Source organism: Lepisosteus platostomus, chromosome 13 (assembly GCF_059453375.1).
Source record: "Lepisosteus platostomus isolate fLepPlt1 chromosome 13, fLepPlt1.hap1, whole genome shotgun sequence".
NCBI lineage: Eukaryota > Metazoa > Chordata > Actinopteri > Semionotiformes > Lepisosteidae > Lepisosteus > Lepisosteus platostomus.
Window position 1 is genome coordinate 14,000,350 of NC_142623.1, and position 26,679 is coordinate 14,027,028.

The 26,679-nt window shown below is 55.0% G+C and overlaps 2 protein-coding genes across 3 annotated transcripts; both read left to right on the plus strand.

Annotated features, from left to right (window-relative positions):
• The first annotated feature begins 122 nt into the window (after nucleotides 1-122).
• Nucleotides 123-4,318, plus strand: LOC148650000 (N-acetylmuramoyl-L-alanine amidase-like). Its single transcript, XM_088603327.1, has 5 exons — nucleotides 123-693; nucleotides 1,423-2,286; nucleotides 2,537-2,747; nucleotides 3,031-3,325; nucleotides 4,226-4,318. Exons 1-5 carry the CDS (start codon nucleotides 636-638, stop codon nucleotides 4,268-4,270), a joined length of 1,473 nt encoding a protein of 490 aa, XP_088459453.1. The 5' UTR covers nucleotides 123-635; the 3' UTR covers nucleotides 4,271-4,318.
• Nucleotides 4,319-6,940: 2,622 nt separating this feature from the next.
• rasal3 (RAS protein activator like 3) lies at nucleotides 6,941-26,373 on the plus strand. 2 transcript variants are annotated; one of them, XM_088603324.1, is made up of 18 exons: nucleotides 6,941-8,493; nucleotides 10,357-10,508; nucleotides 12,334-12,418; nucleotides 17,787-17,839; nucleotides 17,959-18,035; nucleotides 18,400-18,538; nucleotides 19,433-19,531; nucleotides 19,623-20,288; nucleotides 20,669-20,813; nucleotides 20,905-21,049; nucleotides 21,390-21,626; nucleotides 21,736-21,937; nucleotides 22,073-22,164; nucleotides 22,873-23,152; nucleotides 24,283-24,390; nucleotides 24,595-24,785; nucleotides 24,987-25,071; nucleotides 25,746-26,373. In XM_088603324.1, exons 1-18 carry the CDS (start codon nucleotides 7,908-7,910, stop codon nucleotides 25,872-25,874), a joined length of 3,471 nt encoding a protein of 1,156 aa, XP_088459450.1. In that variant the 5' UTR covers nucleotides 6,941-7,907; the 3' UTR covers nucleotides 25,875-26,373. The 2 variants fall into 2 exon arrangements, with proteins under 2 accessions (XP_088459450.1, XP_088459451.1); XM_088603325.1 differs by lacking the exons at nucleotides 6,941-8,493; nucleotides 10,357-10,508; nucleotides 12,334-12,418 and adding an exon at nucleotides 12,979-14,044.
• Nucleotides 26,374-26,679: the final 306 nt, after the last annotated feature.

A 26,679-nucleotide genomic window follows, 5' to 3' on the forward strand; every position in this document is an offset into this window, starting at 1 on the left:
CTCAACAGTTTCTCTGCTGTTTTGACAGCTATTACACCAGCTAGATGATATGTTGACAAATTTGGTAGACACTTTTATCCAAAGTGATGTACATTTGCACCTGATTATGCACCTGGCTATTTAAGTGGAAGAGCTCAGGTGTGTAACTTGCTCAAGGGTACAACAGCAGGACCTCTCCTGGGGTTCAAGCCCACAGCCTTCCAGTTAAGAGTCCAGAACCCAAACCAGTGCTCCACACTGCTGCCCCACTTCCCACCTCCGACCTTTCTTGGGTCTTAACTATGAAGCCTTCGCAGATCAGGATAAAAAGTGGTCAACATATTAGAAATAATCAAGCACACACACAAACAGACAGGTTTCGACACAGCAGAGAGCCTGGTGTGTGTGCAGAGAGAGCTCTCTGTCCTTGACCAGGGCAGGCAAACACAGAAGCACACACACTCACACACTCACGCGCTGCTCACAGGCCTCCTGCAGTTCTGACTGGCTCACGGCAGCTGACACTTTCCCACGGCAGGGCTGTGAGTCTCGGGGTGCAGGTGCGCCTCCTCTACTGTTGGCAGTATAAATTTGGGGCTCGCGCGCCCCTGAGAACGTGCGCTGCGACCGCAGAGAGACACGCGAGGAAGAGGAAGATGATTCCAGCTCTACTTGTGCTGTGCAGCTTGTGTGTCGGAGTCCACGGTGAGGAAGGTACGTGTGGCTTTGCAATGGTTATTCCGGCTTTCCCAGACCCACAGAACAACCACACAACTTCTTCACAAGATAACACAACAGAACAACACCACAGACCCTGCCTCTGTGTGTCTCACCAGATCAAGGAGAGGGTCTACACAGTGGGAGAGCTGTCTGACAGGGTGTCCAAGGAGCCTGTTTAGTAGTTAGCAATTAACCACTCAAAGATGTCAAAGATGCTGTTTCCTGAAAGAAACCAGGGTATCGGCTTCAACAGCAAAGCCGGTACTTTGTTCCAAACTCCAACCACCCTTTGTGTAAAGAAGTGCCTCCTGTTCTCAGGGTTATACACCCTTTCACACCCTTTCCACTGGTGTCCTCTGGCTGGTGTTTCACTATTGATCCTGAAAAGGGGTGATGCCTCTGAGGATTTTGAATACTTGCATGAGGTTCCCTAACCTGCGGTCCCACCTCAGCACCCTGGGATCAAGTGGAACTAGATCTGGGGGGGCAAAAAATGTTTCCACCAGTAGCTGAGTTCAAAAACCGTGGAGGGGACCCCCTGTCTCAATACTTGTGCTGCCCGAGCGTTCGACAGAATGCCAGCTGCGGGTCAATCTGGGGGCCACCTCGCTGTCTGAGCAGGGCCTCAGGGGCGAGGCCGGCAGACCCAGATGACTTGCAATGAGTCATCGATGGGGTCTCCTGGAACTCTTCAGGAACTCTTGCTCTTACCTGTGACCTCAGGGCTCCTGTCCTGGCACCTGGATGATGTCATCAGGGCCGTGGAGCTCACAGAGCGCTCGAACCCGGGGCTGGACATCCTGGGAATCGTGAGGACCCTGCGCAGCATGGCCAACCACGACGACAGCTTCCTTCGCCACTTCCTGGGGCCCCTCCCTGACGGTGGCCCCCCGGCTCAGACAGACGAGGCCACCCCGGCCCCAGCCTGGGACCACACCGGATTCGTCGCTGGGATGTTCCGCCACAGAGTGACCGCGGGCGGCCAGGAGGAAGGGGTGGTGCTGACACCGGACGGCACCACGACAGCCGTCGCCCCCATGATGCTCGGCATCGAAGCTGGGCTACAGAGAAAGAGGGGCGCCCCGGAATCTGGGATTCCTGACGCCCTGTATTCCGTGACCCTGGCCAAAGACCTGGGCCTGTCCTTCGTATGTTTCTCAAACTCCCAGCTCGCAGGTCGGCTCGGGCCCGATGGCTGCTGGGACAGCCTGACCGCTCCACGGAACTTCACCCTCTCCGGCCCGCCGGCCCTGGCCACGGACGCGCTCGTGAACGGGGCGATGGACGGCGTGGTTCTGGGGGATCACCTGTCTCACGAAGAGGACCCCCCTAAGCTGAGCCAACTCCTGAAGCTGTACTTCCACCTCAATGGCCTGGCGCTGGATAGCGCCCCCGGGCTGCAGAGCAACTTCCGCAGGGGGAATTTCGGCAAGCTGGCCAATGCCACATTCTTGCAGGAGCAGATCGTGGCCTCCCTGTCGCTGTACAGGGGGCTGATGGGAGACGCGCTGCTGGAGGGGCTGGACTCGGCCGCGCTGGAGTCTGCGGTGAGGGAGGGTCTGCCGGAGTTTGTCCACCGCTACATGGGTGAGTGCCCGGGCTGCATTTCGCCATCTTGACCCACGTCAAGGGCATCAGAGCTGCCAGGCCACGAGCCTGAACCCCACTTCTAGAATTCACCTACTTTTCCGAACAAGAGGACAGGAGGACGTCTTAGGGTAGAATAAGAATTACTGGTTGCACACTTGATCCACTGACGCACACATCGGTAAAATCCTAGAAGCAACATCCTTTCCTCCTCCCTCCCAAGCACACTCTCGTTCTCTCTCACTGTCAGTGTGCCCTGCCATCATCCCTCGCTGCATGTGGGGCGCAGAGCCGTACCGGGGCACCCCCACTCCGCTGGTCCTGCCGCTGAGCTTCCTGTACATCCACCACACCTACGGGCCCAGCCTCCCCTGCCTGACCTTCCCGGACTGCGCCCGCGACATGAGGGCCATGCAACGCTTTCACCAGGACGACCGCGGCTGGGACGACATCGGCTACAGGTAGGGCGCCGCAGCCCCAGCCCGAGGGCACAGCTGCGGGGGGGACGTTGGCATCCTGGTCACAGATGGAGCGACCCAAGCTGGGAGAAACTCTGGCGAAGTGGGGAGCCTTTACCCACCAGTGTGCTGTACTGGATAGGTGTGTGTGGGGGGGGAGGGGTGTTTCTGGTTTGTAGAAGGAGTCCCCGTGCCCCCCTCCAAGTTTACAACCCCGTGATTTTTAACATTTGCATGATTCTCTCATGAATAGCAGATAGAAACCAGCGCTCTGTCTCTCCTCCAGCTTCGTGGCGGGCACAGACGGGTACCTGTATGAGGGGCGGGGCTGGCTGTGGCGCGGCGCTCACACCATGGGGCACAACTCGCTGGGCTACGGGGTCAGCTTCATCGGAGACTACACCGCCACCCTCCCAGCGCAGAGAGCCATGGCGCTGGTGAGGGAGCGGCTGACACAGTGTGCAGTCGACGGCGGGCGCCTGGTGTCCAACTTCACCATCCATGGGCACCGGCAGCTGGTGAACACTTCCTGCCCCGGGGACAAGCTGTATACCGAGATCACAGGCTGGGAGCACTTCAGGGTAGGAAAGACCTGCCTCTCACTGCACCAGCTGCCACAGGGTGGTAACTAAGGCCAAGTGAGTCCATGACTGATGTGGTTCAGTCAGTGGGAGGTCAATGTGGAAAGAAACAAGATGACCCTGTGTTCCTTCAGGAGGAGCACAGCATTACACAACAGAGTAGTGTATTGAGCAATATTGTTGCTTAATTTGTCACCACTTAATTACAGGTTAAATACAATACGCTATACACCAATATCACTGCTGAATTTCAGCCATAATACAGTATAATTTACAATAGAATGATGTCATTACTTAATTACAGTTACAATATTGATCAGTACAGAACATTGTCATTGCTGAATTATAGCTACAATACAGTATAATTTACAATAGAATGATGTCACTACTTAATTACAGTTACAATATTGATCAGTACAGAACATTGTCATTGCTAAATTACAGCTACAATAGTGTACGCCACAGAACAATTTCACGCTTGAATTACAGCTACAATATAGATCAATACAGACTGGTGTCACTGTTGAATTACCCCGACAATAAAATAGACTATAGACCGATGTCATTGCTGAACTACAGCTACAATACAGTACACTATAGACCAATATCACTGCTGAATTACAGCTACAATATAGTACACTATACACCGATATCACTGCTGAATTACTGTTACAAGACAGTACACCATAGACCAATGTCACCACTGAATTACAGCTACGCAGCTACGATATTGATCAATATAGACTGATGTGACTGTTACTGCTTAATTACAGCTACAATACAGTACAGTATAGACAGATGTCACTGCTGAATAGCAAGTCCACCACAGTCCATGATATCCGAACATTACCACAGAATGGGTGCCATAGTAAGGCTTTATTCCTCCTTTGTTGTTTACAGGAAGTTCAGCCCAAACCACCAGGAGACAGTCGAGCTGGAAACTGACACTTGAGGAACATGCCGCCACAATAAAACAGTTTTCTTAGAAAGACATAGATGGGCTTGACTATTCTTTCTGTTTTGTTTCACCTCAACAGTTTCTCTGCTGTTTTGACAGCTACTACACCAGCTAGATGATATGTTGACAAATTTGGTAGACACTTTTATCCAAAGTGATATACATTTGCACCTGATTGTGCACCTGGCTATTTAAGTGGAAGAGCTCAGGTGTGTAACTTGCTCAAGGGTACAACAGCAGGACCTCTCCTGGGGTTCAAGCCCACAGCCTTCCAGTTAAGAGTCCAGAACCCAAACCAGTGCTCCACACTGCTGCCCCACTTCCCACCTCCGACCTTTCTTGGGTCTTAACTATGAAGCCTTCGCAGATCAGGATAAAAAGTGGTCAACATATTAGAAATAATTAAGCACACACACAAACAGACAGGTTTCGACAGAGCAGAGAGCCTGGTGTGTGTGCAGAGAGAGCTCTCTGTCCTTGACCAGGGCAGGCAAACACAGAAGCACACACACTCACACACTCACGCGCTGCTCACAGGCCTCCTGCAGTTCTGACTGGCTCACGGCAGCTGACACTTTCCCACGGCAGGGCTGTGAGTCTCGGGGTGCAGGTGCGCCTCCTCTACTGTTGGCAGTATAAATTTGGGGCTCACGCGCCCCTGGGAACGTGCGCTGCGACCGCAGAGAGACACGCGAGGAAGAGGAAGATGATTCCAGCTCTACTTGTGCTGTGCAGCTTGTGTGTCGGAGTCCACGGTGAGGAAGGTCCAGAACCCAAACCAGTGGTCCACACTGCTGCCCCACTTCCCACCTCCGACCTTTCTTGGGTCTTAACTATGAAGCCTTCGCAGATCAGGATAAAAAGTGTTAAATATATTGGAATGAATCAAATATATAAAACCAATTAACCTGCCAGGGACACAGAGGTGAATGAAGTTAAAGCTGGAGGCAAACTGTGGCTCCATAGTGAATCAGGTCTTCTCCATCGTGCCCGGCAGGCGAGGGGTTAATCTCGTCTTGCCCATGTGCAGTGGGACAGGAAGTGGCTTCATGACAGCAGCACGCAGCCACAGACCTGGCTGCCAGGAAGTGTGAGGGCCGTGAAAGGAAGTAAGAGTGCTAAAGACAAGACAAGAAACACAAACAGAGGACAGGTGCTCTTCTGTGACATGTGTCTGCTCTGTCCAATAAGGATAAGGAGGAGAAAACCGGGAATTCCCTGGAACACAGTCAACAGGGTTCTTCCTGACACCCTGAGACATTACAATACAACCTTACATTTTCTAACTGAAGCAATTGCCATGGCAATTCAACACTAACCGATAGCACTGATGAAGTCATGTCTCCAGTCCAGTCACGTGTGTAAGTGTGTGAAATCAGGGGGAGTGTGAGAGGAGAGGGACAGCAGTGTCTCTAGCGGTGTCTCCAGTCCAGTCAGGTGTGTGTCAGTGTGTGAATTCAGGGGGAGTGTGAGAGGAGAGGGACAGCAGTGTCTCCAGTCCAGTCAGGTGTGTGTCAGTGTGTGAATTCAGGGGGAGTGTGAGAGGAGAGGGACAGCAGTGTCTCCAGTCCAGTCAGGTGTGTGTCAGTGTGTGAATGCAGGGGGACTGTGAGAGGAGAGGGACAGCAGTGTCTCCAGTCCAGTCAGGGGTGTGTCAGTGTGTGAATTCAGGGGGACTGTGAGAGGAGAGGGACAGCAGTGTCTCCAGTCCAGTCAGGTGTGTGTCAGTGTGTGAATGCAGGGGGACTGTGAGAGGAGAGGGACAGCAGTGTCTCCAGTCCAGTCAGGTGTGTGTCAGTGTGTGAATTCAGGGGGACTGTGAGAGGAGAGGGACAGCAGTGTCTCCAGTCCAGTCAGGTGTGTGTCAGTGTGTGAATTCAGGGGGAGTGTGAGAGGAGAGGGACAGCAGTGTCTCCAGTCCAGTCAGGGGTGTGTCAGTGTGTGAAATCAGGGGGAGTGTGAGAGGAGAGGGACAGCAGTGTCTCCAGTCCAGTCAGGTGTGTGTCAGTGTGTGAATTCAGGGGGAGTGTGAGAGGAGAGGGACAGCAGTGTCTCCAGTCCAGTCAGGTGTGTGTCAGTGTGTGAAATCAGGGGGAGTGTGAGAGGAGAGGGACAGCAGTGTCTCCAGTCCAGTCAGGTGTGTGTCAGTGTGTGAATTCAGGGGGAGTGTGAGAGGAGAGGGACAGCAGTGTCTCCAGTCCAGTCAGGTGTGTGTCAGTGTGTGAAATCAGGGGGAGTGTGAGAGGAGAGGGACAGCAGTGTCTCCAGTCCAGTCAGGTGTGTGTCAGTGTGTGAATGCAGGGGGACTGTGAGAGGAGAGGGACAGCAGTGTCTCCAGTTCAGTCAGGGGTGTGTCAGTGTGTGAATTCAGGGGGAGTGTGAGAGGAGAGGGACAAAGGGAGAGAGATACTGAGAAAGCCCCTGCTGCTTTGTTTGGGTTATCACCTTACCACCATCATGAGAAGTTGTGTTGTCATGCTGAAAAGAATGTCTATAGCTAAAAATGGTGAGATTTCCGATCTGTAACAGGTCGGGCGTTACACCCGAGAGCGCTGTGGTTTTCCTGCAGCTTCAAACTCGCTCTGCGATAGCAACATGCCCGTCCTGATTGGACAAAACTAAGGCTCCATGGCAACAGCCGCTTCCTGTCTGAAGAAGAGGTACAGCAAGTGAGACAGAGGTGGGGAGGGGGAAGGACCAAACCACGGAGCTGATGCGAGGGCAGATTAAGCCATTAAGACAACCGACGGATGGAGGAGTGACTGAGAGAAGGGTACACAGACGGAGGACAAAAAACAATCGTGGCCGACAAGAAGAAAGGGCTTGAGCCCCCCGAAACGCAGAGAAAGAGGAGCCCCGAGCGCCACGAGACCAGCGCAGCTCCGGGTCGCTCGGGCCACGCAAGGGAAGCAGAGGGACAGGCAGAGAGGGAGGAGAGACGGAGGGGACAGGCAGTCCAGGAGGACGAAGAGAGCCAGGCGGCTCAGCCGAGGAGCGCTGGCGAAGAGTGCCTTTGGTGTTGGTGGGGCGTGTGTCAAGTTTGTGTAGTGTGCGCGGACAGGAGCGGGAGGTTGCACAACTGCACAGAGCTCCGTCAGAGAGGAAGAGGCCGGCGGCAGCGCGGGGCCGGAGGGTGGCAGTGGATAATAAGAGTGATAACAGTGAGCAGTGAGGGACGGGGACACACTGTGCCCTGGGGGACGCGTGAGAGAGAGACAAGGACACTGACCAGTGGACAGGGACAGAGAGAGAGAAGGACACTGACCAGTAGACAGGGACAGAGAGAGAGAAGGACACTGACCGGTGGACAGGGACAGAGAGAGAGAAGGACACTGACCGGTGGACAGGGACAGAGAGAGAGAAGGACACTGACCGGTAGACAGGGACAGAGAGAGAGAAGGACACTGACCGGTAGACAGGGACAGAGAGAGAGAAGGACACTGACCGGTGGACAGGGACAGAGAGAGAGAAGGACACTGACCGGTAGACAGGGACAGAGAGAGATAAGGACACTGACCAGTGGACAGGGACAGAGAAAGAGAAGGACACTGACCGGTGGACAGGGACAGAGAGAGAGAAGGACACTGACCGGTGGACAGGGACAGAGAGCAGGGAGCAGTCCAGATGGGCACCAGCGGAGAAATGGAAGTGGAGCAGGCGGAGCCAGAGACGCCCGAAGACTCTGGGTCCCTGGAGAAGGCCCCGTCAACTCCCTCGAACCCCGGGCCACCCGAGCCCAGTGACGACGCTTCCTTGCTCCGGACCTACAAGTGGCACACGGGGGTCCGCTCGCCCTCCGAGACAGCGGGGGCGCCTCCGGCGGACAAGGGCGCCAGCGGCAGCGCCACGGCCGCCCAGCCCTCCAAGTGGAGCAGAATGCAATGGCGCAAGGCTCACAGCGAGGACCCGCAGGACAGGGTGGCGCCCCCTAGCAAACCGGAGGACGCCAAAGGCGACAAGCCCGCCTCTGCGCCCCGGAAGAACCCCTTCCGCCGAGCCCTGTCGGAGCCCCCCGGGGCCCTCTTCTCCACCGCCCCCGCCCCCGCGCGAGGCCAGAGCCCCCCCGCCGAGGGCCGCGGCTCCCCGGCCCTGGGGCCGCAGCAGAAGGGGGCCCTGTTTCGGAAGTACCTACGCTCCGTCTCCCAGAAGTTCAAGAAGCCGCGCGCGGCCGCCGGGAAGAGTGGGAACAGCGCCACCTGCAGCACAGAAGGTGAGGGGCAGCAGACCGGCCGCTGAGCTTCTCTCCTCGATAGCCTTCTGTCTGGAGCGCACTTCCTGTCTCTCTCTCACGCACTGACCAGTCCTCAGGGCTCACACACACACTGGGGGCTCACACACACACACTGGGGGCTCACACACACACACTGGGGGCTCACACAGCTTCTGGGGCTCCCCCACACTGAGGGCTCACACACACTGAGGCCTCACACAGCTTCTGGGGCTCCCCCACACTGAGGGCTCACACACACTGAGGCCTCACACAGCTTCTGGGGCTCCCCCACACTGAGGGCTCCCCCACACTGAGGGCTCACACACACTGAGGCCTCACACAGCTTCTGGGGCTCCCCCACACTGAGGGCTCACACAGCTTCTGGGGCTCCCCCTCATACTGGGGACTCACATAGCTTCTGGGGCTCCCCCTCACACTGGGGGTCCCACATACACTGGGGGCTCCCACACACACTGGGGATGTATGTCACCTACTGGGTTCCCTCACGAGGATGTTGACTCCCAGCTGGGTTCAGTCGCTGGGAGTTCAGTCAAAACCCATCTGCCTTGACTGAAATGTCCCTGAACAGATGGGTTTCCTTGACTGACACAGCACAAAACTTCCACCTCTCTGTCGGTGTCAAATTCATGGCTGCTACACGCTATAAACGGTTACACAGCAGCACAAGCATTTCCGGGGGAGCGAGACTGCAGGATTCTGGCCTGGTGGGGAATTTGAGACGTGACTTCAGTTTAATCAAAGTAGGTCAGATGGAAGAGGCCTCCAGTTGAGAAGCTGCTCATGTTGGTGCTGTAGCCCCACCTAGTGGTAGACGTGAGTTATTGTTTGTTTTCTGAGCTCAGAAGGAGAGGGGAGGAGAGAGGGGAGGAAAGAGTATATTTCCGTTTTGTGTTACTGCAAACTTTCTGTACTTGAACTCACTTTAAAGTACTTTTTTTGTACTTGCATGTTGTTTGATATGGCTGATCAGCTCCTGCAGAACACGTTTACTTACTTTTACTGTCCGGCGGGTAGAGGACATAACCCAACACATAACACACTGAACACAACATGCACCTATTAGCAAATAAGCTGTGATGAGAAAGAAAACTAAATATGTGAATAAAGTCAAACATACAATTCACTGTGCAGATGAGGGCAGCACTCAGCTCATCGCGCTGGTCGTATGGCTCAGTAAGCATATTGGTCTGACTGATCACTCGGCGCTGCTGGAAGGATTGCTGGTTATCAGCGTCCACAGCTCTGTTCCAGACTCCCCCTGAGCTGTGTGCTAAAGAGTGCCTCCTGCTCTTAAATACTTCCACTGGTCCTCTAGGCTAACAGACTCCAAGAGGCACACGGTCAGGAACCACTCAGGATCCGGAGCCTGAAATTCCTCTGTCTCACTCTGTACAAAACCAAACTCCTCTGTCCCACACTGAACAGAACCGAACTCCTCTGTCTCACTCTGTACAGAACTGAACTCCTGTCCCACACTGAACAGAACCGAACTCCTCTATCTCACTCTGAACAGAATCGAACTCCTCTGTCTCACACTGTATAGAACTGAACTCCTCTGTCTCACTCTGTACAGAACCAAACTCCTCTGTCTCACTCTCTACAGAACTGAACTCCTCTGTCTCACCCTGTACAGAACCAAACTCCTCTCCCCACACTGAACAGAACCGAACTCCTCTGTTCCACACTGAACAGAAAACGAACTCCTGTCTCACACTGAAGAGCTGCAGTTCCCTGCCCACAGTCTGTCCAGATCCGGCCTGACTCTCTGGACAGCACTCCCTCGAAGCTCTCTGTGGGGTGTGGTGTTGACTCACCATCCTGTTCTGTGTTCTGTGTTGACAGACACCAGCACCTCTGCTTCGCCCTCTGCTGCTGCCCCCACAGCGGCACCCTTTACCCGAATCTCCTGGACACCCCAGCCCGAGGTGCCATTCTGGGACATCTCCTGCTGTGTGCTGACGGACGGACAGATCATGATCTCTCGGGACGACGAGGTGAGAGGAGGCAAGACAGAGGCATAGTGCAAACAGATCTCCTCTTAAAGGGGCACAGCGGCCCCGGTTTCTCAGACCAGTTATTACATCTCGATAACACAATGACATTCATTGATGGTATTGGAAAAAAAACAAATTTCGAAATAAGCACAAAATCATGAACTTTGTGAAAATACTGTAAGTCGCCATGTTGATGCAACTCGCATTCATGTTCCCAAGAATTGATACACGATGCGGCCCTTCCTGCTCACTAGTCTCTATAATGAGTAACGTGATGGGATGTGGGAGCGATTTAATACAGGTTGTGTGGCAGACGTTTCACCGCAGAAACGTTCCAACGTGATCTGCATGCAGAGTTAACAAGTAAGTAGCATTTGACAGCAAAACCGTCTCGAAGGTTTCAATTTTTTCACAAAAAAAGGCAAATTAGTTCCTCAATAGTTTTCAGTAAATGCAGCATGGTTGTGGGGTTAGCTTTGCTGCTCGCAGCGCTGGGGCCCTGGGCTCAATTTCTGGGGTTATTCCCTTGCCTGTCTGTGTGGAGTTTGCATGTTCTACCTGTGTGCGCATGGGTTTCCTCCAGGTGCTCTGGTTTCCTCCCGCAGTCCAGACAGGCTGGTGGGTTAACTGGCTTCTGGGATAACTGGCCCTGGTGTGTGAGAGTGTGTGACTGTGTCTGAGCCCTGGTGTGAGTGTGTGACTGTGTGTGACTGTATGTGAGCCCTGGTGTGACTGTGTGACTGTGTGTGTCTGTGTGTGTCTGTGTCTGAGCCCTGGTGTGAGTGTGTGACTGTGTGTGTGTGAGCCCTGGTGTGAGTGTGTGAGAGTGTGTGACTGTGTGTGTCTGAGCCCTAGTGTGAGTGTGTGTGAGTGTGTGACTGTGTGAGCCCTGGTGTGAGTGTGTGTGAGTGTGTGACTGTGTGCGTCTGTGTCTGAGCCCTGGTGTGATTGTGTGAGAGTGTGTGACTGTGTGTGTGACCCCTGGGGTGAGTGTGTGAGAGTGTGTGACTGTGTGTGTCTTAACCCTGGGGTGAGAGTGTGTGACTGTGTGCGTCTGTGTCTGAGCCCTGGTGTGAGTGTGTGACTGTGTGTGTCTGAGCCCTGGTGTGAGTGTGTGACTGTGTGTGTCTGAGCCCTGGTGTGAGTGTGTGACTGTGTGTGTCTGAGCCCTGGTGTGAGTGTGTGACTGTGTGTGTCTGCCCTGTGATGGGCTGGCGTCCCAGGCTGTACCCTGTTTTGCTCTCGTTGCTTACCAGGAAGATCTCCAGCTCCCCCTCGAGCCTGGACTGGAAGCAGCAGTTAGAAAATGGGTGGAAGTTTGCAATAACGAATTTCAGTTTTAAAATGGGAGGCTGTGCTTTCCTGCATGATTTCTGGCACTGGGATAGTATGATTAGGATACTCCCCAGCACATCAGGGCAATCACTGGCAAACCTTTGGAAAAGTTCAGGAACACATAAAGGACACCGGAGCCTAGCAGGGAGAAAAACCATCACTGAGACCTACAGCAGAACAGCAACGTGTCCCAGCGTCCCCCAGGGGGCTCTAACATCGCTGACACCTACAGCAGGGCACCAATGTCCCCAACATCACTGATAGGTCTACTTGAGGGTGCTATTGTCCCATGAGATTGCGCTCATGCCACTGCTCTCTGGTGGACACTGGTGGATGGTGTTGTCAGCACCACTGTCATGTACAGTATGAGAAGGAGCCCATGAGACAGTGTTCCCATAGTGCCCCCTATGAGCATCTAAGTGCCATTGCTGCACAGTGCACAGTTCGCACCCCTCTCCTCACTACTTCTTCTCTGTGTTCACCTCTCCAGGCATTCTTTCGGACCGTGAACCGCATGAGCGGCTGCCAGTCGACTCTCAGCCTGCAGAACCTCACGGACAGCCATGGAACCCTGGGTCAGTATGGGCGAGACTCAGAGTGCACGCACCAGACACAGGCCAAGACACAGCTCAAGACCAGTCTGAGACACAGGCCAGACACAGGCCAAGACCAGTCTGAGACACAGGCCAGACACAGGCCAAGACCAGTCTGAAACACAGGCCAGACACAGGCCAGACACAGGCCAAGACCAGTCTGAGACACAGGCCAGACACAGGCCAGACACAGGCCAGACACAGGCCAGACACAGGCCAAGACACAACCTGAGACACAGGTCAGGAACAGGCCAAGACGCAGTCTGAGACACAGGTCAGGCACAGGCCAAGACGCAGTCTGAGACACAGATCAGGCACAGGCCAGACACAGGCCAAAATGCAGTCTGAGACACAGGCCAAGACACAGGCCAAGACACAGGCCAAGACCAGTTTGAGACACAGGCCAAGAGCAGTCTGAGACACAGGCCAAGACCAGTCTGAAACACAGGCCAAGACCAGACTGAAACACAGGCCAGACACAGGCCAAGACAGTCTGAGACACACCAGACACAGGCCAAGACCAGTCTGAGACACATGCCAGACACAGGCCAAGACCAGTCTGAGACACATGCCAGACACAGGCCAAGATGCAGTCTGAGACACAGGCCAGACACAGGCCAAGACCAGTCTGAGACACAGGCCAGACACAGGCCAAGACCAGTCTGAGACACATGCCAGACACAGGCCAAGATGCAGTCTGAGACACAGGTCAGGCACAGGCCAGACACAGGCTAAGATGCAGTCTGACACACAGGTCAGACACAGGCCCGACACCAGCCTCACACAGGCTCAACACCGGATTGACACCAGCACAACACAGCCCTGTCACAGGCTCGTCACTGGCTCCCGACACAGACGGAGACATGGGCCCATCACAACACCAAGCACGCAATGGTGCAGCCTCAAACACTACAACACCAGACAGGAAGTGAGGCGCGACCACCTGTCTCATCATCCCCCTGCTAGGGCAACTCAACTCTCCCAGAGGTTCGAAAGTGAGCGGGTGGATTGTGTTTGTGAAGAAGGGGGGAAAGTCTGCTACCTACATGGTTTCCGCTGTCAACTGGCTCAGACTGAGCCCGGTCCCACGCACAGCACAGCGCTGAGACTCTCCAAAACTGGCTCTCGGCAGCACACCTTGAAACGTCTGTGTTTACACTCCCGGACAGAGGGGTCTAGACATCTTGAACGTGCATGTGAAGATCCTGACCTGCGCTGAGGCACGAGTCGCGGTCAGAGGGTTTTCGGCTCGGATGAAATCCTCTGGGCTCTGTTCTGCAGCGTGTGAGCTGCCGCATGTCGGCAGGAAACGCTGACGTGATTTTGCTGCCTCCCGGGTCTCTGACGTTTCCTCTGATGGGCGATAGAGACAGGCTGGGCACGACAGAGCACAGGGGATTGCAGGAGAGCCTGTGCGTGTGGGGCCGTGTGTTTGGACGCCTGTGGAGCAGCTGGCCAGCTGTGCCCCCACCTGGGTCAGACGGGGGGCGTGAGGTGGGCTGTTGGGTATCGGAGAGAGAGGCGCTGAGCTGCAGGGTGCGAACTCTCACACTGTCTGTCTGCGGGACATGGGTTTCAGACGCTGGGCTATCTGCGGAGCCTCTCCCGGTAAGAACAGGGCTGGCGCCCACTGCTGATCATCTCATTGATCAATTGATCGATCCGTTTAACTGCTACATTATCGACTGAGTGTGCCGAGCTTGTCTGTTTGCTTGTGCAGTTTGGTCACTCTGCTGACAGGCATGTTATGTCTTAACAGTCGATCCTCCAGGCTCTTGATAGACTGTGATTGAGGTTATATAGGTTATATATAATCAATATATCTGACTCTGTTCCTGCCAGAGACACAGTCATTGTAGAGTCTACGCCTACACTGTATTTACAAGACTGACTTTCCAGAAGCAAGAATGTAGAATCAACCTTGAACTCAATTACTTGATTAATGAGCTGATTTCTGGTTGTACTGGTGATCCTTTAGACAATGTTTTATAATGTATGTACTTACAGCACACTCCAAGATCAGAGTGTAGTTGTGCAGCAGCTGCTTGTAGCTTTGGGACTCCTTGGGATGAGGTGCTTTTTAAATGCAAAGAATTATTATTTCTTCTTTTGCTACTACTAATAATAACCAATTAATAGAGCTTAGTCTGTTATTACAAGTTTACAAGTTGATACAACAAGGAGCTTTTACAGAAATAGTGTACAGTATATATATATATGCCAGCAGCCATATCACCCTGCAACTCACAACTGGCAACCCACTGAAGCTAAGCAGGTGTGAGCCTGGTCAGTACCTGGATGGGAGACCTCCTGGGAAAAACTAAGGTTGCTGCTGGAAGAGGTGTTAGTGGGGCCAGCGGGGGGCGCTCACCCTGCGGCTCATGTGGGTCCTAATGCCCCAGTATGGTGATGGGGACACTATACTGTAAACAGGCGCCGTCCTTCGGATGAGACGTAAAACCGAGGTCCTGACTCTCTGTGGTCATTAAAAATCCCAGGGCGCTTCTCGAAAAGAGTAGGGGTGTAACCCCGGTGTCCTGGCCAAATTTCCAATTGGCCCTTACTAATCATGGCCTCCTAATAATCCCCCTCTATGAATTGGCTACATTACTCTGCTCTCCTCCCCACTGATAGCTGATGTGTGGTGAGCGTTCTGGCGCACTATGGCTGCCGTCGCATCATCCAGGTGGATGCTGCACATTGGTGGTGGTGGAGGGGAGTCCCCATTACCTGTAAAGCGCTTTGAGTGGAGTGTCCAGAAAAGCGCTATATAAGTGTAAGCAATTATTATTATTATTATTATTGAGATAGTGCGTCTGAAAAGCACTGCAGATGGATCACTCACATGGATCAACTGGCACTAAAAAATGACTTAAAATAGTGGGTGGGCACCTGAATCATGTCTTCTCTTTGGGCTGGTATTTGATACGTGGCCAGAGAAAACATCAACACCAGCCATCACAGGACCACAGACCACCACCCGTTCTGACCAGTAGGGAGAGATTAAATCATTGAGGTCAGGGTAAAAGCACAGTCACGGTCAGTAAAGTCCAGTGAGATCAGGGTAAAAGCACAGTCCAGTGCAGTAAAGCCCAGTGAGATCAGGGTAAAAGCACAGTCCAGTGCAGTAAAGCCCAGTGAGATCAGGGTAAAAGCACAGTCCAGTGTAGTAAAGTCCAGTGAGATCAGAGTAAAAGCACAGTCCAGCGTAGTAAAGTCCAGTGAGATCAGGGTTAAAGTACAGTCCAGTGTAGTAAAGTCCATTGAGATCAGGGTAAGAGCACAGTTAAGAGCAGTAAAGTCCAGTGAGATCAGGGTAAAAGCACAGTCCAGTGTAGTAAAGCACAGTCCAATGTAGTAAAGCCCAGTGAGATCAGGGTAAAAGCACAGTCTAGGTCAGTGAAGCCCAGTGAGATCAGGGTAAAACCACAGTCCAGTGTAGTAAAGTCCAGTGAGATCAGGGTAAAAGCACAGTCCAGTGTAGTAAAGTTCATTGAGATCAGGGTAAGAGCACAGTTAAGAGCAGTAAAGCCCAGTGAGATCGGGGTAAACAGCACAGTCTAGTGTAGTAAAGCCCAGTGAGATCAGGGTAAGAGCACAGTGCAGTAAAGCCCAATGAAATTGGGGTAAAAATACATATTCTAAAACCTGAAGTGAGTCAGACAGCTTTGCACTGTGGGAGTCTGTTCTTGTTTCTGAAGAATCTCTAGAGACCTCAAGCAAACCACAGTTCTAATCCCAAGGTGAAATAATTAAACGTATTACATGAAGAAGCTCAAGATCTGAAAAGCTGGGTTTCTACTTTCCTATCTAATTTTCCACCTGCTTGAACCCCATGAATGAATGAGCTTGTTGACAGAGGGGTTCCGGTTGTGTTCTGACTGGGTGGGTCAGGCTTGGCTGGTCCTCACGCCCTCCCTGCTGCGGGCCTGTGCAGGAGGGTGAGACTGCTGAGTGTGAGAGGAGCTCAAGCCACATCCTGTGACAGTCTTCCTCACAGATTCAGCTGAGCACCTCTAAGTACTGTATATAGCTGAGTTTGTGTAGCTGACACCTATAAGTACTGAAAATAGCCGAGTCTGTGTAGCCGACACCTATAAGTACTGAAAATAGCTGAGTCTGTGTAGCTGACACCTATAAGTACTGAAAATAGCCGAGTCTGTGTAGCCGACACCTATAAGTACTGAAAATAGCCGAGTCTGTGTAGCTAACACCTACAGTATAAGTACTGTATATAGCTGAGTCTGTGTAGCTGACACCTATAAGTACTGTATATAGCTGAGTCTGTGTAGCTGACACCTATAAATACTGTATATAGCTGAGTCTGTGTAGCTGACACCTATAAGTACTGTATATAGCTGAGTCTGTGTAGCTGACACCTATAAGTACTGTATATAGCTGAGTCTGTGTAGCTGACATCTATAAGTACTGTATATAGCTGAGTCTGTGTAGCTGACACCTATAAGTACTGTATATAGCTGAGTCTGTGTAGCTGACACCTATAAGTACTGAAAATAGCCGAGTCTGTGTAGCTGACACCTATAAGTACTGTATATAGCTGAGTTTGTGTAGCTGACACCTATAAGTACTGTACAGTATATAGCTGAGTCTGTGTAGCTGACACCTATAAGTACTGTATATAGCTGTGTCTATGTAGCCGACACCTATAAGTACTGTAAATAGCTGTGTCTGTGTAGCTGCACACCAGGCCTATTATACCTAACACACCTGGGGCATATACTGACACACCTCATACTATAGTCCTAGATTGTACAGCTGTACCTCACATATTATATACCTAGGCTATATACTGTACAATATACTTTACAGTTTACTGCCATCTCCATATCCGGGTTCTTGAGACCCCGTAGGGTCTAGTAAAGTGGTTTGTGACAGATCCTGTATTGACGCTCACTTGGACCTGGATTCGAGGCTACAGATCCGCCTGTGAGGGACTGACGTTCTGTTTCTGGCTCTTGTTTGTGCCTTGGCTGTGACAGCGGAAGCACAGGAGGAAATTACCCCCCACCCCCACCAGCGGTCACAGATCGGGCAGTGATTAGATTCCAGCAGCTCTCGGGTACCGCTGACGCAGAGACAGGCGCTGGGAAAGGACAGAGACATGAGTCTGCTGTAAACCAGCGAGCTTGCTCGAGAGTCACAACAGCCTGAGAGAGACAGTTAAAAATCTGTCAAAATCAGGTTTGATGTTTTGAAGAATGTGCATCTGAAACTGTAGCTAGAGGTCCTTACAGGACATACAGCATGAACTACTGCGTAACTTTTATCAGCTCTGATGTTCAAAGGATTAATTTCTGAAAAGGGACTAAAACATCATTGTCTCTCGCAGACCAAGCTGCTCCAGTGGGTCAAAGGTCAAAGGGCCCTGAGGGAGGGGTCAAGGTGAGTCACTGTGCCTCCTATCTCTACTTCTGACTTGACAGAATCTCCCTAGAAACTACAATGTGATTTGCCAGCACGTACTACATTTCCCACAATGCTCTCTTCTCCCCGCCCCGCAGGCGATGATCATCCGCCGGCTCCGGCCGGGCCACGTGCGGAAGAGCTCCACGCAGCTGAACAGACAGGACGGCCACTGGTACACGAGCCGCCCGCGCGCTTCGGCGATATAGCGCCTTGCCGCTCAAGAGAAGCACAAGGCCACTGCTTCCTGGAGGGGAGTTGCCCCCCAGCGCTCGAACTGGCTTAGAGAGGAAGTGGGGGGGAATCTGGGTGGAGCGGGGTTCCCCTGAGACAGATAGAGGTGTATTCTCCCTCCCTCAACATGTACTCTCTCCAAAACACTCTCCCCATGGATCCTTGTCCCCTGCTTATCTCCCCCAAGGCTTCAACCTCCACCTTGTATTCAGCATATCTGGGGTGCAGGGGTACCCCTTGGCACAGGTGTCCAGAACCCGCTCGCCTGCTCACCAGCTCTCTGTCGTCTCCGTCTCTCTCTCCAGCCGGACCAGTCTGCACGACTCCCGGGAGTCGCTGGCCATCCCGGTCAGTGCAGCGGACAGCCTGGACCTCAGCAGTGACCAGACCACAGTGGTGCGGCCCGTCCACAGCTCCATCCTGGGGGAGAAGTACTGCTTTGAGGTGGGCACTGAGCCAACACCTGCCCCAGCTCAGACACCCAGACCTGACCCTGAACCCCTGCCCCAGCCCCAACACCCTGACCTGACCCTGAACCCCTGCCCCAGCCCCAACACCCTGACCTGACCCTGAACCCCTGCCCCAGCCCCAACACCCTGACCTATCCCTGACCCCCTGCCCCAGCCCCGATACCCTGGACTGACCCCCTGTCCCAGCCCCGATGTCCTGTACTGACCCCCTGTCCCAGCCCCGATACCCTGGACTGACCCCCTGTCCCAGCCCCGATGTCCTGTACTGAGCCCTGTCCCAGCCCTGATGTCCTGTACTGACCCCTGCCCCAGCCCTGATGCCTTGGCCTGATAGTGACCCCCTGCCCCAGCCCTGATGCCCTGGCCTGATAGCTACCCCAGCCCTGATGCCCTGGACTGATCCCCTGCCCCAGCCCTGTTGCCCTGGCCTGATAGTGACCCCAGCCCTGATGCCCTGGACTGATAGTGACCCCAGCCCTGATGCCCTGGACTGATCCCCTGCCCCAGCCCTGTTGCCCTGGCCTGATAGTGACCCCAGCCCTGATGCCCTGGCCTGACAGTGACCCCAGCCCTGATGCCCTGGACTGATCCCCTGCCCCAGCCCTGTTGCCCTGGCCTGACAGTGACCCCAGCCCTGATGCCCTGGACTGATCCCCTGCCCCAGCCCTGATGCCCTGGCCTGATAGTGACCCCAGCCCTGATGCCCTGGCCTGATAGTGACCCCAGCCCTGATGCCCTGGCCTGACAGTGACCCCAGCCCTGTTGCCCTGGCCTGATAGTGACCCCAGCCTTGATGCCCTGGACTGATCCCCTGCCCCAGCCCTGTTGCCCTGGCGCGTGCCATGCTGATGATGCCTTCTTTCTGCAGGTGATAAACTCGGAGGGCGGTCACTGTTTCGGCTGCAGCTCGGCCGCAGAGCGGGACCGCTGGATCGAGAATCTGCGCCGAGCCGCCCAGCCCAACAAGGTGAGAGCTGGCCCATGCCCTCCTCCCCTCCCTTCCATTCCCCTCTCCTTATCCCTCACCCCTCTCTTCTCTCTCCCGGTCTGGCCGACAGGATAACTGCGCACGCACCGAGAACGCCCTCAGCCTCTGGGTCAACGAGGCCAAGGACCTGCCGGCCAAGAAGCGCTACTACTGTGAGCTGCACCTGGACGGCACGCTGTACGCCCGCACCACTAGCCGCAGCAGCGCCAAGCGCACGGATGGCGCCGGGGGAGGGGGCGTGGGGGGCGCCGGCGGAGGAGGCGGGGGCGCCGGCGGGGGCGGGCAGCTCTTCTGGGGCGAGCTCTTCGAGCTGGACAACCTGCCCCCCGTCTCCCAGCTCACCCTGCACCTCTTCCGGGAGGAGGACAGCAAGAAGAAGAGCAGCGCCAAGGACGACGTCCTCTGCCCGCTGGGCAGCGTGGGCCTCCCCCTCTCCGACATCACCGGCCGCGCCTTCCAGGAGCGCTGGTATCCCATCCTGCCCTGTCCCGCCAGGGAGAAGGGCGGCGGCGGCTCCTCCGGCGCCCAGCTGGGGGCCCAGGCCTCGGTCCGGATCAAGGCCCGGTACCAGAACCTGCACGTGCTGCCCATCGAGCGGTACAAGGAGTTCGCCGAGTACATCACCTTCCACCACGTGGAGCTGTGCACCGGCCTGGAGCCGCTGCTGTCCGTGCGGGAGAAGGAGGAGCTGGCCGGAGCGCTGGTGCATGTCCTGCAGAGCATCGGGAAAGCCAAGGTGAGGGGGAGAGAGGGAGCAGGGTGTTGTGAGTGAGTGTGCAGCGAGTGTGCAGCGAGTGTGCAGCGAGTGTGCAGCGAGTGTGCAGGGTGTTGGCTGTGAGTGGGCAGTGAGTGTGCAGAGCGTGCAGTGTGTTGTGAGTGTGCAACGAACGTGCCGCAGGTGTGGGTATTGGCAGCGAGTGTGCAGAGTTTGTGTATGGTGTTGTGAGTGGGCAGTGATTGTGCAATGTGTGTGCAGGGCATTGTGAGTGATTGTGCAGTGATTGTACAGGGTGTTGGTAGTGAATGGACACTGAGTGGGCAGTGAGTGTGTAGTGAGTGTGCAGTGAGTGTGCAGGGTGTTGTGAGCGGGCACTGACGGGCTGTGTGCACCTGCAGGAGTTCCTGACAGCCCTGGGGGCAGCAGAGCTGCAGCGCTGTGGAGAGAAGGAGGCTCTGATCTTCAGAGAGAACACCCTGGCCACCAAGGCCATCGACGAGTACATGAAACTGGTGGGCCAGAAATACCTCATCGACACCCTGGGTACGGCCCTGCGCCCGGCTCTGTAACTGCATCTGCCCACTCCACTGCCCGGCTTCCCACGAGGACTGAACCACTGTCTCTCTGCCCACAGGGGAGTTCATAGCGCACCTGTATGGCTCAGGGAACAACTGGGAGGTGGACTCCCAGAAGTGCTCCCCCTCCGAACTGCAGAGCAATCAAAAGAACCTGAGAGAGGGCTGTGAGGAGGCCTTCCAGAGAATCACAGAGACCTACAGGTGAGAGACAGACATGGGTGAGAGAGAGACCGTTTAGAGAGACATGGGGGAGAGATAGACAGGTGTGGGAGAGAGACAGGGTGAGACACTGATCTGTGTTGTTTGAGCTGTGCAGTCCTGAGGCAGGTTGGTGTAAGTGAGCTTCAGAACCAGCTGACTCTGGGGGCTCTCCTCTGGGCTCAGCAGGGCCTTGTGGTGGAAGGAGTTCTGAGCTGAGTCTCTCTCTGTATAAACAGGACGATTCTTGGAATTTCCATTTGAATAAGAGTGATGATAATTCACTGTACGGAATGAATCTGCTAAAACCGATCAGCAGAGTGTGTCCCTCTCTGCTCCACAGCTCGTTCCCGGTGGAACTGAACGAGATTTTCTCAGCGTGGCGCGAGGAGTGCGAGGTGCAGGGGCGTGGCGAGATCGCCCAACGCCTGATCAGCGCCTCCCTCTTCCTGCGCTTCCTGTGCCCGGCTATCATGAGCCCCAGCCTGTTCGGGCTGACCCAGGCGTACCCCGACCCCGGCCCGTTGCGCGCCCTCACTCTCACCGCCAAGGTCATCCAGAACCTCGCCAACTTCACCCCGTGAGTCTGACGGCGCCGCTGGTGCCCACTGCCTGTTGACCACCGCCCACTTCCAGCGCCCGGAGGGGCGGGCACACGTGACACACTCACCAATCTCTCTCCCCCGCAGGTTCGGCGACAAGGAGGAGTACATGCTGTTCATGAACGACTTCCTGGAGCAGCACTGGGAGAGAATGGGCGTGTTCCTGGGCGCCATCTCGAACCCGGACAGTGAGGTGGACATGGCGAGGTTCGACGGCTACGTGGACCTGCCCCTGCGCCTGTGCGTGCTGCACGGGCTGCTCACCGACATCATCGCGCCCATGGAGCAGGTGAGGGGGCGGAGCAGTCGAGGGGGCGGGGCGGGGGCGGGGCCGGGGGCGGGGCCGGGGCGGGCATGCACACCCGCGTGAATCTGCACCGCCTCTTCCCCCTGCAGTGACGCCTCTCCCCTCCTCCTCCCACAGCACACCATAGACGGGCTGCACCCCCTGCCCTCCATCCTGAACGCCGTGGCCGACGCGCTGGGGCCATCCGCCCCCCGCATTGCGGTCAGCAGGTGAGAGTCGTCCTGGCCATGAGCTGGCGCCGTTTTTCACCTGGGATTGCCGACCGCTCTGCAAAGGCTTCGGCGCCTCTCGAATGCGAATCGGCACAGCGAGAGCAACGCCACCCGCTTGACCTTGTGGGACAGTGCCGACTGGAGGAGCGGAGCGTCTCCCGCTCACCGCAGCAGGAGGCGCTGCTGAGCAGAGCAGTTGGGCTCCAGCCACACTGCGGACAGCGTGTTTGAAGTCAGGCTTAATACTGATCCTGTCAGGCCAGTGAACACTTTCATTCCTCAGCTGATGCAGCCAATTAAATGCAAAAAGGGCAAAATCCTCTTTAAGACTCGTGAGTAGTGACCTGGTATCGTACGCACCAGTGAGTCAGGGGGGCTCAGTGAGAGCCCAGAAATTGAACGGGTCTCTCTCTCCTGTTTCCCTGAGTGAGCGCCCGGGGGGGTCTGATCCTTTCGGGGAACCCCCGAGCCTCGGCATGCTCTCCACTTCGATTCCGAGCCCCGCATGGTGTTGGGCTCCGAGGTGCGACTACCCCTGGTCCTTGTTCTTCGTTAAAGGGAAGGAAATACACAGCCCTGGGGATACCCCCCCACCCCGGGTGGCAGGGTGTGGGGACTTTGCGGATCTCGGGAGATGGGAGTCGGGGTGTGGCGTAGCCCTGGGAAGGGGGGGCCCTCTTCTAACCCTGCCTGTTCCCCCCACAGCCTCATCACGGAGCACAGCAAGCCCACCTACGTGCCCCCCCGCGAGCTGAGCAGCCACAGCCCCCTGCATGCCTCCCTGCTGCACCTGGAGGAGGGCCGGGGGCGCGGCCGGGCCGCGGGGCCCAGCAGGAAGCGCGTGCAGCGGACCCAGAGCGTGCCGGACCGCATCAAGCACCAGCGGCGCACCCCCCTCCGGCAGGCCAGCACCGAGAACCTGTCCCCCGAGATGGACGTGGACCGGGACCCCCCGCGACCCTTCCAGATCTCCGAACCCGAGAAAGTAGGGAGAACCCGCCCACCCTTTGATCAGGAAAGGGGTAACTGGTATCCATCCATTTTACTGGATGTAGCCACTAGCTCTGTCACCCTGCAGCTCACAGCTGGCAGCCCGCTGGAGCTCAGCAGTTGTGTGAGCCTGGCCAGGGCCCGGATGGGAGACCTCCTGGGAAAAACTAAGGTTGCTGCTGGAAGAGGTGTTAGTGGAGCCAGTAGGGGGCGCTCACCCTATGGTCTTAATGTTGGCCTTACTGCCAAATGATGAGGAAGGACACTATTAAAGATCCCAGGGTGTTTCTCAAAAAGAGTAGGGGTGTTACCCCAAGGTCCTGCCTAAATCTCCCCCACTGGCCTCCTAATAACCCCCATGTCTGGACTGGCTTCATCACTCAGTTCTCCCCACTGCTAGCTGGTGTGTGGTGAGCGTTCTGGTGCATCATCCAGGTGGGGCTGGTGGTGGTGGAGGGCAGTTCACACTACCTGTAAAGAGCTTTGAGTGGACTGTCCACATAGATAAGCGTAAGCAATTATTATGATGTAACTTCCATCACCATGAACAGTCCTGGTACTTTAACCCCTATGACTGAACCTGGGCTCATTTCCAGACCTGGGGCACTGTGTGTGTGGAGTCTGTATGTTCTCCCCCCTTCACATTGGTTTGCTCCAGATTCCAGGTGCTCAGTGTCCTCCCACAATCCAGAAACATAACTGGGGGGGGTTAATTGGCTTCTGGGAAAACCGGCCCAGGCGGGAGTGTGTCCCCGTGTGTCCTGTGAAGGACTGGAGCCTTGTCAGGAGTGTACCTCACCTTGTGCCCACTGCATGCTGGGATAGGCTCCGGCTCCCCCACCACCCTATGCTGGATGATGAACGTGCGCATGCAGACACTGAACACCGATTCTTCAGTACCGGCCTCTTTCCTTACCCGAGACGGACAGCAATAACATACCACACCATTAGGAAGAAAAGAATGAGGTGGGGCACCTGTGTGCACAGGTGGAACAGGACACGGGTTCGAAATACGACACGTTACCAATATCTTGGCTAGGGAGTGTACATCTCAGAAAGGAAACATTTTACCTTCTGTCTTCCTCTGGCTGAATCTGTTGTTCTTTTCTCCTGTCCCCCCCCCAGAAGGATGTGAGAGGAAAAATCCACCCAGCCCCAGTCCCCTGGATCAAAGACAACAAGGAGTCTTCTCTGGAGAAGACTGAGCATGAAGAATTCAGCCTGCTAGAGAAGGTGAGTAGTCCCCCCCCAACCAGACCAAGCAGCTCGGTTCTTCGCACAGGCACCCAGAAGAGCCAGAGCCCGATCCTCGGCTGGAGGAGTCTGGACTCCAGCCCAGCCTCTTCGTTCTGCGACTGTCAGAGCGATGATTAGAGAAAAGTAGTCCTGGACAGGACAGGACCCTCCAGATTCAGGACGCTGTTCTCTCTCTCGCAGCACGACCAGGAGATCTCGGAGCTCAGGCAGAATGTGGACCTGGTGACAGAGCGGGACCTGGAGCTGGCCAAGAGGCTGGAGGACTTCATCGCCCAGAGCCAGGACCAGAATGCACTGCTGCAGACAGAGGTGCAGGATCTGAAGGCCCAGTTGGCCACCAAAGAGGAGGAGCTCGCCAGCGCCACCTTCAGGTGAGGAGTGAGGGCTACGGACCAGACCAACTGTTGAAATAAACCACCAAGCATGTGAGGCCAGCCGGCTCGGGATCGACAAGGAGCCACAAGCCTCACCAGTGTGCCAATTCACCTACCCCCTGCCCGTCCAGGGTTGAAGAGACTGTCTGTAAGGAATGGGCTCATTTGACTGCCTCCCTCTCCTCTCTTTCTCGGCAGGCTGGGAGTGATAGAGGAAGAGAGGGAGGAGGACCAGACGAAGCTGAGTGTTGCCATGGCTGCAGCCGAGAGGATGGATATGCTGGTAAGAGCGAGGATGGGGGAGGGGTGTGTGTGTGAGTGAATGTACAGGCACCGCTATGCAAGAGCCCAGCGCTCTGGTGCTGAAGGGGTGTGCAATCCCACAGGGCTGATAACTGGCCAGTCCTCCCCAGCTTTTTCCCCAACGCCACTGGCTGCTTGGCTGATTAACAGGGCCAGTAAAATATACTGGGTGAATTAAAGGGAAGCAATTAGTAGGAAAGGAACAGTTTTGGGTCGAAGAGTTCTGGCCGGCAGGATTAGGACTGGATGGACAATGGAGTCTAACATCCCATTTTGGGGTGGGGGTGACACACCAAGGTGGGGTATTCCAGTGTGACTGATGTTACACATCGCCCCCCGAATTCTGTGCAGGGAGCGATACTCGAAACAGGTTTACATTTCAGAGCGCGATCGTGTGAAAAACGCCGTTGCTGTTGCTCAGTGTGAAAAGCCTGCCGATTAAATTACATCACTCAACTATTATCGGGGTGGGTCGACGCTGCTGTCCCCTCGATAAAGAGCTTCACACACGCACAGCTGTAAAACGTGCACAGGCTAAGCCACTCCAGATCAAAGCATCAGCCGACTGAGCGGCAGGCCCGACACAGACACGCGCTCTGACTGGGGGCAGGATCTGCCACGCACGCACATGTACAGCCGTGTTCTCCTCTGCAGGAGAGACAGTTTGCTGACCTGATGAACGAGGTGATGCAGCTGAGAGAAGCTGAGAACAGAAGAAGCCAGACTGCTTCCCTGGGTTCTGAAGAAGAGGTCTCCCAGGCAGCGGGGGGGATCCTAGGATAATAAGGTTATTCCCAGCCCCGTCAGCACTCGGACGCTCGCTTCAGAAGGAACGCAATAGAAAAAAATATAATCATTTGCCTTAGACTCAAGAGATTGTCCTGGGTCGTCCCAAAACAGGGACACAAGGAGGCCAGCTTGTGATCCCAACCGCAGGTAAAAACGAAGAGCCTACCAGGATGGAGAGGGCTCCTCTTCGAGGAGGGGATGGAGTGAGACGAGAAGCTCGTCTCTGTCTGGTGTGCAAACACCCGCGCAGCCGCCGGCGCAGGTCTGACACGACACCCTGCCGGCCACACCGCGCCAGCACCGCGCCGGCGGAGAGGGGCCCAGGGCGCCCTCCTTCAGGGCAAGACGGCTGGGCGACGGAGGCCGGACAATGTTCACTGCACTGCTTCTTTTCAAGTGACGTTTTAAAGTAAGCGTAGGATCTTCGCTTCTATGTAGTAGAGAGGCAGACTTGTCTTGCAATGTACGCAGAATAAAAACTGAAAAAGCAAAATGGTTCCTACAGCTTCTTCTAGCTTAGTACCTAAACCAGAGCTATCTGAGAAGCAAATTGGTCCAGCAATGAGATGTGTAGATCACATTAGATCTGAAGAGTAACAGTAGGGACACCCAATCCAGCTCCTCTGTATCTTCACATTAACACTCCATCATCATCCTCAGATCTGTAGAGTAACTGTGGAGACACTCAGTCCAGCTCCTCTGTATCTTCACATTAACACCCCATCATCATCATCATCATCCTCAGACACGTAGAGTAACTGTAGAGACACTCAGTCCAGCTCCACTGTATCTTCACATT